Here is a 13084-nt window from a genome sequence, read left to right as displayed (position 1 = left end):
CGATGAGAATTACAGAAATGCAGATAAGGGCACAACTCAACCTCTGACAGTGAAAAGCGGAAACAAGCAGGAAGCAAGCCAGCCAAATAATGATACACAATAGCCACCCTGATGGTATGATGTTCAAGAAAAGCAAGGTACACAACATGGAGGAATATGTCGAGAGGAACATGATGAAAATAGTTACCTGTTGCTGCACTCTCAACCGTCCAAGCGTAGGAGGTCGGAATAGAATGATGTCAGAGAAGTATCATATCAGGCCCGAGGCAAAAACGAGAGACGTAATCGATTATAGCGAAGAGGAATAAATGGTCCTTTGGAGGAGGGGGGGGATTAGTGGTAGTGATTGACAGATGGAGGAGGGCGTCCTGGCGAAAACAAAAGAAGGTCAGAGGATAGAGAGCGCGGAAAGAGAGATAGTTATCTGTTTTCAGACAACCCCACGCAGCCAGAGTTGAGTAAACGAGGAGAAGGTATATGTTGGCGTAGGCGCGTAGGAGTTGGCAGACGTAAATTAGTTGTGCAGAGAGGAAAAGTTGAGGTGAGGACCGTGAAGTTTGAAGATGAACTCGAAGGGGAGGAAAGGAACCCGAGGCAGATCGCAGCAACGGCCCCCAACAACGAGAATTATTTATTTATTTACCACGACCAACAACCACTCTAGGTATTGCTAGTAAAATATATTAGTTACTTACAACGACAAACCACAGCTTCAGATGCCATCTAGTTCTACTTCTCGCAGCATTTTTTATTTGCTGTGTTTATTCTTGACTGCTGGTCACCCCGTTAATATTTATTCAGTAATTAACTATTAACGTAGTTACACATTATCATTACACTTCCAACTTTCCTTCCCCCCTTTCCCTGTCACGGCCTGTCAAAAACCTTGTCAAGCCAGCCAACATCCACCGAGTTTATTTGCACCTATTAAGTGTCAGGATTCAGTAACAGGGACGGACAGGAACCCACAATAATCGAAGGCCCCCTGCTAATATACTCTCTTAGCCGAAGCTTTGGTGGGGAAGTTACATGCTCCCTTCCAAGATCCAAGAGCCCTTCATTCTGGCAGCCATCGCGGTGCTGAAAAGACTGTTCAACAGCCCATAGAAGGAAAAAGGGGCAGGTAAAAAAAGCAAAAAGACAAAAATAATATTGGCCTAACATGCGAAAAAGGAGGAACAAGATATTCTGGTCGGGCCGCGTCAACGGCCAACCGGATTCATGGGTGGAACCGTGGAAGTTCTGACCACCCCCCGACACCCGCATCTGCTCCCCCCACCCCACAAGATGGGCCCCAGAGCACACGCTACAACCAGCGATCAACGGGTAATTGGCCACTGCCTTTCGACGGGCGAGTCCCTAACTCGCTCTAGCTGCAGGACCAGTGTGATTTCCAGAGTTCCAGTCGCCTCAATTGCTTTTCGTCTGAGTTCTTCATTGGCTGCTGTTAAGGTTTTTTGGTAAGATCCCGTGCTCTTTCGGCGCTCTGGTTGGCTGCCCCTGAGGAGAACGCAGCGTGCATGGTACCCCATTCACTCCAAATGCGCCTGTTTTCTTGCGCATATGCTCCTTTGCTTTGCATCTCATCTCCGTTTATTCACTTTTAGATAGAATGTTGGAAAAGATTCACGATCCATTACAGTGATATCTATGTAGGGAGTTTGCCGTACACACTTGGACTTGTTTCCGAGGCTTGCGCGATCTCACCGTCCTCACCTTACAGCAATCACCTAGTTCTCTCCATCAGTCACCCCTGAATTTCCATTCTCAATTTGAATCTCTGTCAACTTTACGCGATGTAACTGTTCAGTGGCCAAAACGGTGGGAATGGCACAGTTCCCCATCTTTCTCCTTGTGCGGCTCTTTTCTCCACTCCTTCGCTAATCCCAATCTTTCATTTTCTGTCCTGGATCCTTCTACCACTTTTTCCTTGTGTTCTTATGTTCTTCTTCTTCTTCTTCTTCTTCTTCTTCTTCTTCTTCTTCTTCTTCTTCTTCTTCTTCTTCTTCTTCTTCTTCTTCTTCCTCCATTCTAAACAAGGATCTGTTTTCTAGAGTCTATTTACTAGCTTTCTTGGCTTGTGTTCAACTTCTATGGAATTTCTCACGATGCCCAAAAGGATGACTGAAGAAGAGTGGGAGTGCAGACTGCAGGCTGAAGATGGTCTGCCTGATAAGTCCCTGTTGAATGGGAAACAGGTCTTCAAGAAGCTGGAGCCTGGTACAGAGAAGAATTATGAGAGAAAAAAAAAAAAAAAAAGAAAATCAAAATATCCTCAAGCCGGCACAATGTGATGATATTTCTGAGCATTTTTGTGACTCGTCTCTGAGACGCTATCCAAGGCTCTTCCAGTGTCAAAGTTGCACTAAGATCTGGAAGACAGCCAAGAGTCATCTGGCTCAATGACCAGATTGATAATTTTAACAGAAAGATCCGAGCCATAAGGTATTCAGAAGAGGAATGTCAGAAGCCAGAAGGTGAACGGCACTCTTGCTTCTTGCAGGAACAGGAGCTTGAGGCTCAGGAGCTGGATGACTATCAAAATTGGGTTGCCAATGAATATATAAACCAGGCATCAGTGTGTTTAGGAAGACTAACATAGTGTGAACTTGCCACTGGAGGAGGTTCGATGGGGTTGCCCATCTAATAATGCCCGAATAGAAGAGCCCAGTGAGATGTTGCTCCTGTGTGTCCCGTTGCAGAGCCCAAAAGGAAGACCAATGATTGATGCCATGGCGGCTCTATACCGCAAAGGGAGCGCAGTGTCGGATCATCCAGCCCTGAAGGCTGGGAATGGTTGTTGTCCCACAGCCGGGTGCGCCCTTGATGTTAAAGGTGAGTTCGCACCTCAAGATATCTAGCTAACTGCGGGGTTCCCCCTTGCGCAATTAACAGCCTATTGACAAGGGAAAGATGGAGGCATATCTATAGTTGCCTAAAAGCTACCTTGAAGACGCAGCATAGTGTCCTTGATTTATGCCCTATATGTCATCGGTGGTACATTGACATGGGGGAGTTTGAAGTCCATTGTCAACATCACATCTATCACCCAGCAACGATTTCACTAGAGTATGGTTTCCTTGAAGTCTGTGGAACGCTTGCATGGTCCAGATTCTGCCCCCAATGCCTCAGCGATAAAAGCAAGAAAGCTCGACGTCGCATGGCTGCCTTCTACGATCAGCAGTCGCTGACTAGGCATATGAATCGTCACTACAATGACTCTACCTTGGTATTAGGCTGTGGTTCATTCATGGTTGTGATCTGCTTTTCGACTCAGTCCGAGAGCTTCAGTGTCATTATGATGATTTACACTGCATACCTGCTCCTAAAATATGGCGCAGTTGAGAACTGGCATTGGAGAGTAAAGTGCCTCATACTCCACAAGTTGTGGCGAATGACAGAACCAAGCTGGAAGTTCATGTCAACACTTCCGAGAGCTTTAAGCGCGATGGAATTGATATTGACAATGACGGAAAGGTGGAGCGCCCAAGAAGACAGCGAAAGAGCCAATTGGTGCTGCGGAACCTCCGGTTGTGGGGACCGGCCTTGCTGGCATGGATCTCTTCTTCGATCAGAAAACATTCTATTCAGTCCTTTCGGTCCCAGATCATGCCCTGGCTTTCTCCCGATACTGGTCGCCCTTATTCGGCCAATCCTGGTACTTTAAATTTCGTATTTCTCCTCCCGAAGACAGCACGCGTTTCACCTTTCCATAAACCCTATAGTATTTAGGGTATGCAGATATGACACTCAATCTTCCAAAAATAATGCCTGCAATTTCTTCATATCTTGAGTTAATGAGCATGCTATCTGGAGTTTTGATACTTTAAACCCAAAACTTAAACTTATTCCCGTTCGAAGGGGTAGGTTCTAGCTGTTTCTGCAACCGCAAATGTCTCGCCATGCTTCTAGAACGCGGGGCTCATATAATTGCGGTGTTATATGTCGCAGCTACTTCCGCGATTAATCCTCGTTGATAGTGTGATGAAAACTCTCATGGAGCCGCTCCGGTTTGCGTAATGTGAGATTGCATGAGAACCCGGTCTCTTATTACAACCTGTTATTCCCTGCTCAATAAAGTGCCGGGTAGGCTGGAGTGATGGCAGATGGGAGACGGATGTGAAGCACTGACCGGGCCTCAGGAATCGGGAAGTCTTGACAACAGGTTTTGAAGTCATAATACTGTTCCATATTTTTTGGAGATTGGGTTGAACCCGCTCTCCCTTTAACAGTTTTTCTTTCCTTTCAAAGGTAGTGTAGCTCAGGTACTATGGGGTCAAGTTTCCACATGTAAGGGCATGTCGATATATTCATGAGATTCAAGCAAAGTTACCGGTGTTGCAGTTGAGGTTATCCATCTGGCCTTTCTTCATTGTAACAGATGAGATAGGTTGTGCGAATTCATTTGATTGGGGAAAGCTTTTCCTCATGCTCTCTTCACTGCAACTTATCCCCTAGGTTGACCTTCTCAAGTCTCCTCCATGCATCCATATTCCTACAAGCCCTTCGCAAATTCACATATCTCTCCCCATTCCCTTTTTGCCTTTGGATATCCGTATCAATATACACACATATATATAGAGGTTTACCTTCCGAATCAACCCAGAAACCTTGGGTAACCTTTGATTTCCCGCGTTGTGGCTTCAATGGAATATATCCTGTTGGCAGTAACAACATGCGCCAAATTTACCTCCTAGGTATAACAGGAGTCTAAAAACCCCCTTGGATTTAATGATAGTATTAGTGTTTTTAGTTGACGTGGATGCGATCTGATTCCGTAGATCTCACCACCACTTCGGCCACAACGGCCGCCCAATGGTATCATCTCTCTTCATAGACTATACCTAAAGCCGAGACTATTTGGCAAGGCTTCGTGGGACCTAGGGCTCGTGATAAATCCCAAGAGCGCCATCATGGGATATAACAATGAACCACGAGCCGGAAATCCCCCCCACAGTCGTGTTCACCTCAGAAGTTGCATTCCCTAGGTTACTTCATCGCTCCAAAGTCCAGTGGCCTTGCAGTGTTCTTAAACCAAGAATCATCAATATCCCCTCCCCGCCTCCCCATATCATCGCCCATCTTCTTCGCACCACCCGATTTTCGCGGTAAATCTTCGTTCCTCGTCGGTGTCGGCTCAGCAGTCCACCATGGATGCTGCAATATTTGCCGCGCAGTGCTCCGTTTTCGCGGATCAAGCTTCAACATTGATGCAAGGAGGTCAGCACCTAATGGGCCCGCTGTAGGGAACTGGCGCATGAAGAAATCACGACCTTGCAATGGAGTGATTTGGATTTCATCGAGGGGTACGTAATTGGGGAGTTTTGTTACCCCGGGCCAGTTTTCCTCTGTGGGGGTTCCGAAGGCGCCGATGATTTTGGAGATTTGGTCCATGTCTGTGTTTCCTGCGGCAAATGGCACACGTAGGAGAAGCTCCGCAAAAACCATCCCCGAGGACCATATGTCTACTGCTCCAGAGTATTGGCGGGCACCGTACAGCAGCTCCAGCGGGCGGTACCAGCGGGTGATGACCTGATGGGTCATGTTCGCATAGGGGTCTGCAAACGACCGTGCCAAACCAAAATCGGCCAGTTTAACTTCCCCATCGGAGGCAATGAGTAAATTATTGGGTTTAATATCGCGATGTAGTACAAAATTTTCGTGGCAGAAACAGACTCCCCGGGCCAGCATTCCCATCCACGCTTTAACGTCTGCTGCTCCGTACTGGATATTACTATCTTTGATAAGCATTTCAAGATCTCCTAATGGGAGGAATTCCAGAACGAGGTTGAGATTCTGATCCTTAGATGAAAAGACGTCGTGGAGCGCTATGATATTAGGATGAGAGAGTTCTTGTAGATATTTAACTTCTCGAATAGCGTCCACAGAAAGACCATCTTTGTATTCTGAATTGAGCTTAATTTTTTTAATAGCCACAAGTGACGTTGGATCCGTTCGCAGGTGGCCAAGATACACGATAGCATATGTACCTTCTCCAAGCTTTTTATCTGAGCAGGAATCGAGTTAGCTCACACACACCAAGATGATGAGTTGGGACAGGCTATGGACAACAAACCTTTGATATATTTATGGCTTACGGCAGCATTTAATTGCTCAGCTGGCTCCGGCCCTCCCGCGAGATATGCCTCGCGCTCAGACCCAGACACCTGTCGTGAGGCAGCTTTTGCCATTGTCACAGAATTGCGCATTGAAAGGATATTCGAATTAGTACTAGGCCCACCGATAGCTGAATTGTTTCCAGCAGAGGAGAGAGTAACTACAGGCGATACTGCCATTGAAGGTGAATATCTAGGTCCCGTAGCCCGCAGAAGGAATCAAAGAAAGGGATGAGGGGAACGGAATGTGAGATCCAAACTGCAGGTTCAAGAGATATTGGTAGCAGGTCAATAAGTCACACCACAGCATCATAAGCACATATCAATCTATATCATCCGGGAACATAAGAAATGGATTAGATACTTAGTTGATCAGTAGTTGAAGTGTAGAAATTGTAGCAAATGGTTTGAAAGGAGATAAGTTTGATGACATAAACCGGGTGAATCTACAGCTTAAGGCCTGGTCTGGATGGATCATTGTTGTTCCGTCTCCTCCCAACAAGAGGATAAATTTTTGGAACTAATCATAAGAAAACCATTCGATATCGCCGGGCATCATCCGCTCGACTACAGCTCGGTAGGCATCTCGCCAACCAGATAAAATCTCCCAAGGCACCCAATGCTTCATACCATACGTCACACTTCATAGATGACGAAAATTATGCCCAATTGAGCTCTAGCGAGGCCCCTTAAACCTAGCATCAATCTGGGCACCACGCCTACCTGCGGATATACAGCTCAATCAATCCACCAATCCACTAACCATGGCGGTTCGAAACATATCCCTCAACACCTTCTTCCCTCGCTTTCTGACCTCATTCACCATCTTTCCCTCCGTCTCCACCTCAGCTTCCTCCCCTTCCACCTTACCCTCCCACCGATTCATCCGCCATCTCCATAAAGTCGCACAACCCGTCCACGTCCCCCCACCAACTCCCTTCGTCCCAGACTTGAAAACCTTCCTCTCCCTCATCGGCCGCAACATGGTCCGTTTCGCCCCTAAGTTTGCCTCATGGGATGAACTGTTCACACTTAGTTCCGCTCAGATGAAAGATCGGGGCATCGAGCCGCCGCGAAGTCGCCGGTATCTGCTACGCTGGCGCCAGAGGTTTCGGCGCGGAGAGTATGGTGTTGGCGGCGACTTTGATCATGTCGTTGATGGCGTGGCTCACTTGAGGGTTATAGAGGTAGCCCGGGATACGACGCAGGAGAAGAATGATAATACATCTTCGAGTCATGACGGCAACGATGGGTCGCAAAAGAGTGATAATATCCCCCCCCTTACAGTCACCGGTAGCGTAATGTTATCACCCGGCATGAAATGGGCTGTGGTCAACTTGCCGCCTGGCGAAACGGAGCCGAAAGAAATACCCCGGCCACTCAAGAGATATAAGGACGTGAGGCTTGTGCGTGGTGGGGTGCTAAGGGCACCGTATCTTAAAGTGCTTAAAGGAACGAATGGCACGGCTGGAACTATACAGGTGCAGGAGGGAATGTGGGAAGATCGACGAGGTCACAAGATTGATGGCGGTGAGAGGAGGCAGGTAGAGGTTAGGGCGAAGAGGAAGAGTGAGGAAAGGAAGAAGGCTATGTAGAAGCTTACGGGAAGGACAAGCATGTGATTTCCTTTTCTGCTTGGAGTAGATATGTATTTTAGTTGGCTTCTCTCTTGGTTCTTGTTGTTTTTAGAATCAGCTCTGTTAGATTCGGTTAACTACGCTGGGCATTTTTGTTGATTTAGTGTACATTCTTCAGGGAGAAAGAAAAAGTGCTATGATATAATAATTAAACATTCATTGTGATACGAGGCCCTCTCAAAGGGAAAAACACCCGAAGTAATTGATAATTATTAGAATCAGGAATCAGTATAAACTTAACACCAAAAAAAAAAAAGGGATAAAATAAAATGAAATAAAATAATCAATAAAAAACACTTGCATCAAGACCGTTCTAGCATTCACAGAGGTAGATGCTAATTATGATGTACTCGTCTAACGAAGAGAAAGGCCGTTGTTTATACAGAAATCCAGATGCCGCAGTCGGTGAGAAATATAAAGAGCGAAGCGGAATGGAATTTGTTAATTCTTGGCAGGATTTCTCTTTTCCCAGGCGACTAGCGGCTTTCCCAGAGGTTTAGAGAAAAGAGACTGGACAATTACATTAGTGACACAACGTTTTTCAAATGATAAAAGAGAGGTGAGGAATTATTTAGTCTTACTGAATAATCAGTCTCTGGCAGAGCAGTGTCGCCATCGAGTTCTTTCAACTTCAAGTGCCTTACGATAGCCACAAGAAGTGTGCCCAGTTGAACATATGCAAACTGCTCACCGATACACCGATGTCGTCCGGAGCCAAATGGAAGGTAGGGGCTGTTTCCACCTTTGCTTATCAAACCGTAGCCGTAGTCAAATTTCTCCTCGCTTTTGTCTTCCGCTTCGTCAGTTGCCATCCTTTCCCATCGGTGTGGATCCCAGGTCATGGGGTCCGGGAAGTGCTCTGGTAAACGTGATGTCACACCGGGAGCTGCAAGGAGGTTGTGAGAAACTGGGATTGTGTAGCGTGTTCCTTCGACGGGCATTGGCGACTTGACCGCGCGAAGAATGGAGTGAATTGGCGCATGAAGGCGGAGGGTTTCTCTGATGACGTGTGAGTTGAGGGTGAGTTGTTGAAGAGTCTCGTAGGTTACGGGCGGGAGGCTATCACCCAGTACCCGTTTCTGCTCCTCGTACAGTTCCTCTACAATATGCGGGCAGGTTGCAAGTCGGAGCACGATCCAAGACAAAGTCGACGAGGATGAATGCTGTCCCGCCATTAACAGGGCAATCATCATGTGCGCAATCTCGATATCTGGCAGTGGAGTTCCATCCTTGTAGACACAGGACATCAAATTCCAGACCATATCTTCGGTGTCCTTTATGCCACCAGCTTCACGTCGCTTGCGAATGATGTCTGTATAAATTGCGGCCATTTTTTTCTGGGCAGCATCACGCTTACGGTTATGTGGTAGTGGAGCCCAAGGAAACATAAAGTTGACTGCAGTGAATCCCATATCCAAATCGTGGTAAAGCTGCGCGAAGCTTGAGTCGAATTTGCTTCTCACTTCCTTTCCTTGCAACGACCGGGAGGCGGTATAGATGGTTATTTCGGCCATGCTCTTGCAGACATCGAGAATCCCTTTGTTACCCTGGAAAGCAGAGGAAGTTTCCATATACTGGTTGAATTCGTCGGTGATCAAGGTAACATATATGCGCAATGATTCCGAGGTCAATCCGAATTTGACAAACTAAAATTAATAAAATTCAGTAAATATTCTTTATCAACATAAGAAATTTAGTATATTTCTGATCCCATACCTTCTTCTGTTCCATCAGCTTCGAATTTGGGCAATCGTATACGACATGCCTGCCGAAAACGGGGGTTGTGAGAGGCGAGTAAACCTCCTCAGCGCAAACGTCCTTGAGCTTGCCGTTGAGAATGAAATCATTGCCTTTTACTCCAAGAAACACAGTTGTCTTTTTGCCAAGAAGGATAAATGTGAAGATATCACCGTACTATAAAATGGGATCAGAGGTTATTAGAGTCAATTGAAACAGAGGGACTTCCTGTTACCACCGGTTTGGGGATCTCGAAGTACATACCTTTTCCCTACAGCTCAGGAAGAACTTGTAAGGGTCAATTCCATAGGAAATGGTGCTCCCAATGATAGGGAACCAATGGAAGACAACGGGTGGCTCATTAGGGTTCTTGAAGAGGAGTTGGCGCAGAACGTTTATCAACACGGACAGAGCAATGAAGGAAACGAAACCAACGAGGAGGACGACCCAGAGCGACAGATTTGAGCAATGAGCGCAGATGCAGGCAACAACGTCCGCAAGAAGTCCCATGGCGGTGGCGCGATGGCGGAGGGAGTTTGCAGCGTGGTTGTTGCAGGAATTGAAGGGTGCTGAGCAAGCAGGGCGTTCGTTGGTTTGACCAAGGAGAATCTTTGAGAGTTATTTCGACAGATTAAAGGACGAAACTTTATGATGAAGCAAGATCACGTGTATATTTTGGCTTTGACTGGGGACATACACGTATACCTTTACCTCCACCAAAAATATGCATTATAGCAGGTACCCAACAACCATCGATACCAATTGTTACCAGGCACCAGCGTTTTAAGCCAATCACAACCAATCTGGACCTGGTAAGGATTAGCATGTCCAAGAGTAATACGAGCTCAAGAAACGTTGGACTAATGATTATTGGCATGATCTGGAGGGAAACAGTACGCCAGGCAGAAATCACGCCACTTAACGTAATTCCCAGGCGAGCGGCGCACCAAACTGCAATGTTGAAACTAACGTACCAATCTACCTGCTTTGACGCGTCAAAATGCCATCAATTGGCAATAAAAATAAAAGAAACTCTATAGAAATAGAGGACAGGATTCAGCTTGCAATTTCTTCTTTGAAAAATAAAGTCATGAAGCAGCAAGACTGCATAATGTTTCAGATTGTCAAATTGTACTCTTTTCCATTGATTGAATGATCATCTCTCATGTATGAACTTACATACAAATTCATACTGATTGACTGAAACTGAAAAATGAAATACTTGTTTAATGAGCGCTGAGTCTGATCAAATGAGAATTATCCTCTAGATTTGCTTTTGTGAAAAATATGATAAATCATCTTCTTGTCATATAAGATTTTACATTCTCTCATTCATATATTGATAAAAACTAAATTTTGTATCTAATAAATCACTGTATAGAATTTTAAAGTCAATATTTAAAATACTATAATAATATTTTTACTCAGTATGAGATTTAGTTTAAGAGTATCTATAATATTAATAAGACTAAATTGATAATAAGACTTTATATAACTATTAAATTATTATCAATTGTGAATAATATAATTATACAATATTTTATTAGTTTAAAAAATAAATTAATTTAGTTATTAAACTTAATAACTAAACATAACTTATAAAAAAGAAATATTTTACTTTTAAATTAATTAAATTTATATAGAAAATAGTATTATTTTTCTTTATATATTATTTTATTTATCATATCTATTATAGTTTATAAATATAAGGGGCTGAACCCCTAGATTTGCTCTGGCTGGCTGACTCAGCCTAGCCATCATTTGCATGTGCGCATATGATCATGCTATATGAGCTTGCTTAAGCTCATGTTCTCATCTCATTCTTTTCTTCCCTTTCCTAAGCAATTCATTCTTGTTATATAGGAGGACTAGCCTCTAGTTCTTAGAACTTAACCCTCTACATTATAAATTGCTTCACTTCTTTCATTGATAGATCACTGAGAGTCTTAATTCTGTATCATGAAGCTTAGCAAATGTGCTGACATACAACAGACTATTGAGAGCCTTAAATTCTGCATCATAAAGTTCAGTGATAGCACTGGTATATGAATAGACTGAGTTAGCAATCATGCTAACAAATGAATGAGCAATATTGAAAATATCTAGCTGAATGAGATAAAGCAGCAGACTTGTACAATGAATACACAAATGAATCAATATGAAGCAATGAGCAGAGACACTCTCAGTAGCTTTGAATAACAATGAATGACCTTTCTTCAACAGCAAAAACAGGTTCAGTGTGAGAACAGAGATTTAATAGCAGCTCAGCAAGCTGAAATAGCTAATCTATGACAAGCTTTGAACATCTCAACATCAACTCTCTCTCAATTGAATCTACAATCACTCATTGCAGTCAGAAGACCAAAGATCAAGCTACTGAACTGTGAGAAGTATGATGATTCTAATCTGAAGCACTACCCTCAGTGAAAGCTAAAGCTTCAATCAAAACTTAAGATCAATGAGAAAGCTTTAGATAATAATGAGGAATGTGCTTGATATGTGTACTCAAGACTGAAAGAAATAGCAGCAGCTCAAGTTTATCTCTGAATTGAGAATAATAAGAACAAGATCAACTTCATAGTAGAGAGCTTACTGAAGCAAACACACATACTCTTTAGTGATTCTGCACAACAGAAAAAGGCTATGCAAAAGCTCAATAATCTATGATAGAGTAGAAGAGCTCTCTTTGACTTTCTGTCTGAATTTAATCAGCTACTGCTGGAAGCTGATGGTCACAGATGAAATGATCATATTAAAAAGAGGTATTTAAAATCCACTCTAAGCATGGAGCTGAGGGAAGGCATGGTGAGTGTAAGAGAATTATCTCTCTATGAGAATTACTGCAAGGAGCTTAAATTAGTTAATTATCAACTCTCTGAGCTTAAGACTTTAAAACAGTGGTCTAAATATCACAAGAGCAGATCTTCTTCAGATTATACAACATCTAATTCACACTCTTCACTTTGTCATACTGTTCTTGATTGATGAAACTGATCTCAAGCTTCTGCTGATAATCTAATGAATTTCTCTCCTGGTGTTGTGATCTCAAGTGTCTGCCACATCAAATTGATAAATCAGACAGAGATTAATCAACAAAGAGAGCAAGGCCTGTGCCTGAGATGCAAAGCTGAAGGTCATATGATTAAGAGCTACTCATTCAAACCTTTTAGATGCTCTACTACTCTCATGATAGCTAAGATGATTCTCAAGCTGGTACTGGACAATGACAATGTGAATATAAGTGAGGATTCAGGAAAAGAGTAGCTCCAATCAAAAGATATTGAAAGGAGTGAAATAAGAAGCTTATGAAGAAGTAATAGAGAAAATTTAAATCTAAGATGATATTCAAATCCTTCACTGTTGATGCTTTAGTAGATAATATCTTTTCAACTAGAGCAATGATAGATAGTAAATGTAATGTCTATGATCTTATTTCTCAATTCTATGTTAACAAGCATAAGCTCCTGTACATTGAAATTCCTCTTGTTAAAATAACTGACTTTGAAGACTCTATGAGACTCTCTATGAGCATGATGACTAGCATTCAAATTGATATAGATAGTCACATAACTGAATAAGCTTTTCTTTACATGG

General features: G+C 43.6%; 4 protein-coding genes across 4 annotated transcripts; 2 read left to right on the top strand and 2 right to left on the bottom strand.

Annotated features, from left to right (window-relative positions):
* Positions 1-2108: 2108 nt before the first annotated feature.
* Positions 2109-3667, top strand: PAAG_00830 (hypothetical protein; the record flags this gene model as incomplete). Its single annotated transcript, XM_015844151.1, has 4 exons — positions 2109-2220; positions 2343-2578; positions 2703-2835; positions 2943-3667. 4 exons carry the CDS (start codon positions 2109-2111, stop codon positions 3665-3667), a joined length of 1206 nt encoding a protein of 401 aa, XP_015700932.1.
* A 1322-nt stretch (positions 3668-4989) lies between these two features.
* On the bottom strand, positions 4990-6296 carry PAAG_00829 (serine/threonine-protein kinase crk1; the record flags this gene model as incomplete). Its single annotated transcript, XM_002796924.2, has 2 exons — positions 4990-6008; positions 6077-6296. 2 exons carry the CDS (start codon positions 6294-6296, stop codon positions 4990-4992), a joined length of 1239 nt encoding a protein of 412 aa, XP_002796970.2.
* Positions 6297-6880: 584 nt separating this feature from the next.
* PAAG_00828 (hypothetical protein) lies at positions 6881-7711 on the top strand (the record flags this gene model as incomplete). The annotated part of the gene is made up of 1 exon (XM_002796923.2): positions 6881-7711. One exon carries the CDS (start codon positions 6881-6883, stop codon positions 7709-7711), a length of 831 nt encoding a protein of 276 aa, XP_002796969.1.
* Positions 7712-8194: 483 nt separating this feature from the next.
* Positions 8195-10000, bottom strand: PAAG_00827 (cytochrome P450 51; the record flags this gene model as incomplete). The annotated part of the gene is made up of 4 exons (XM_002796922.2): positions 8195-8263; positions 8335-9399; positions 9470-9667; positions 9755-10000. The coding sequence occupies 4 exons, from the start codon at positions 9998-10000 to the stop codon at positions 8195-8197; spliced, it is 1578 nt and encodes a 525-aa protein (XP_002796968.2).
* Between the last annotated feature and the right edge of the window lie 3084 nt (positions 10001-13084).

This window comes from Paracoccidioides lutzii (assembly GCF_000150705.2).
Source record: "Paracoccidioides lutzii Pb01 unplaced genomic scaffold supercont2.2, whole genome shotgun sequence".
Taxonomy (NCBI): Eukaryota; Fungi; Ascomycota; class Eurotiomycetes; order Onygenales; family Ajellomycetaceae; genus Paracoccidioides; species Paracoccidioides lutzii.
The sequence above is the reverse complement of the archived record's forward strand: the minus strand, read 5'-3'. Positions and strand labels throughout refer to the sequence as shown.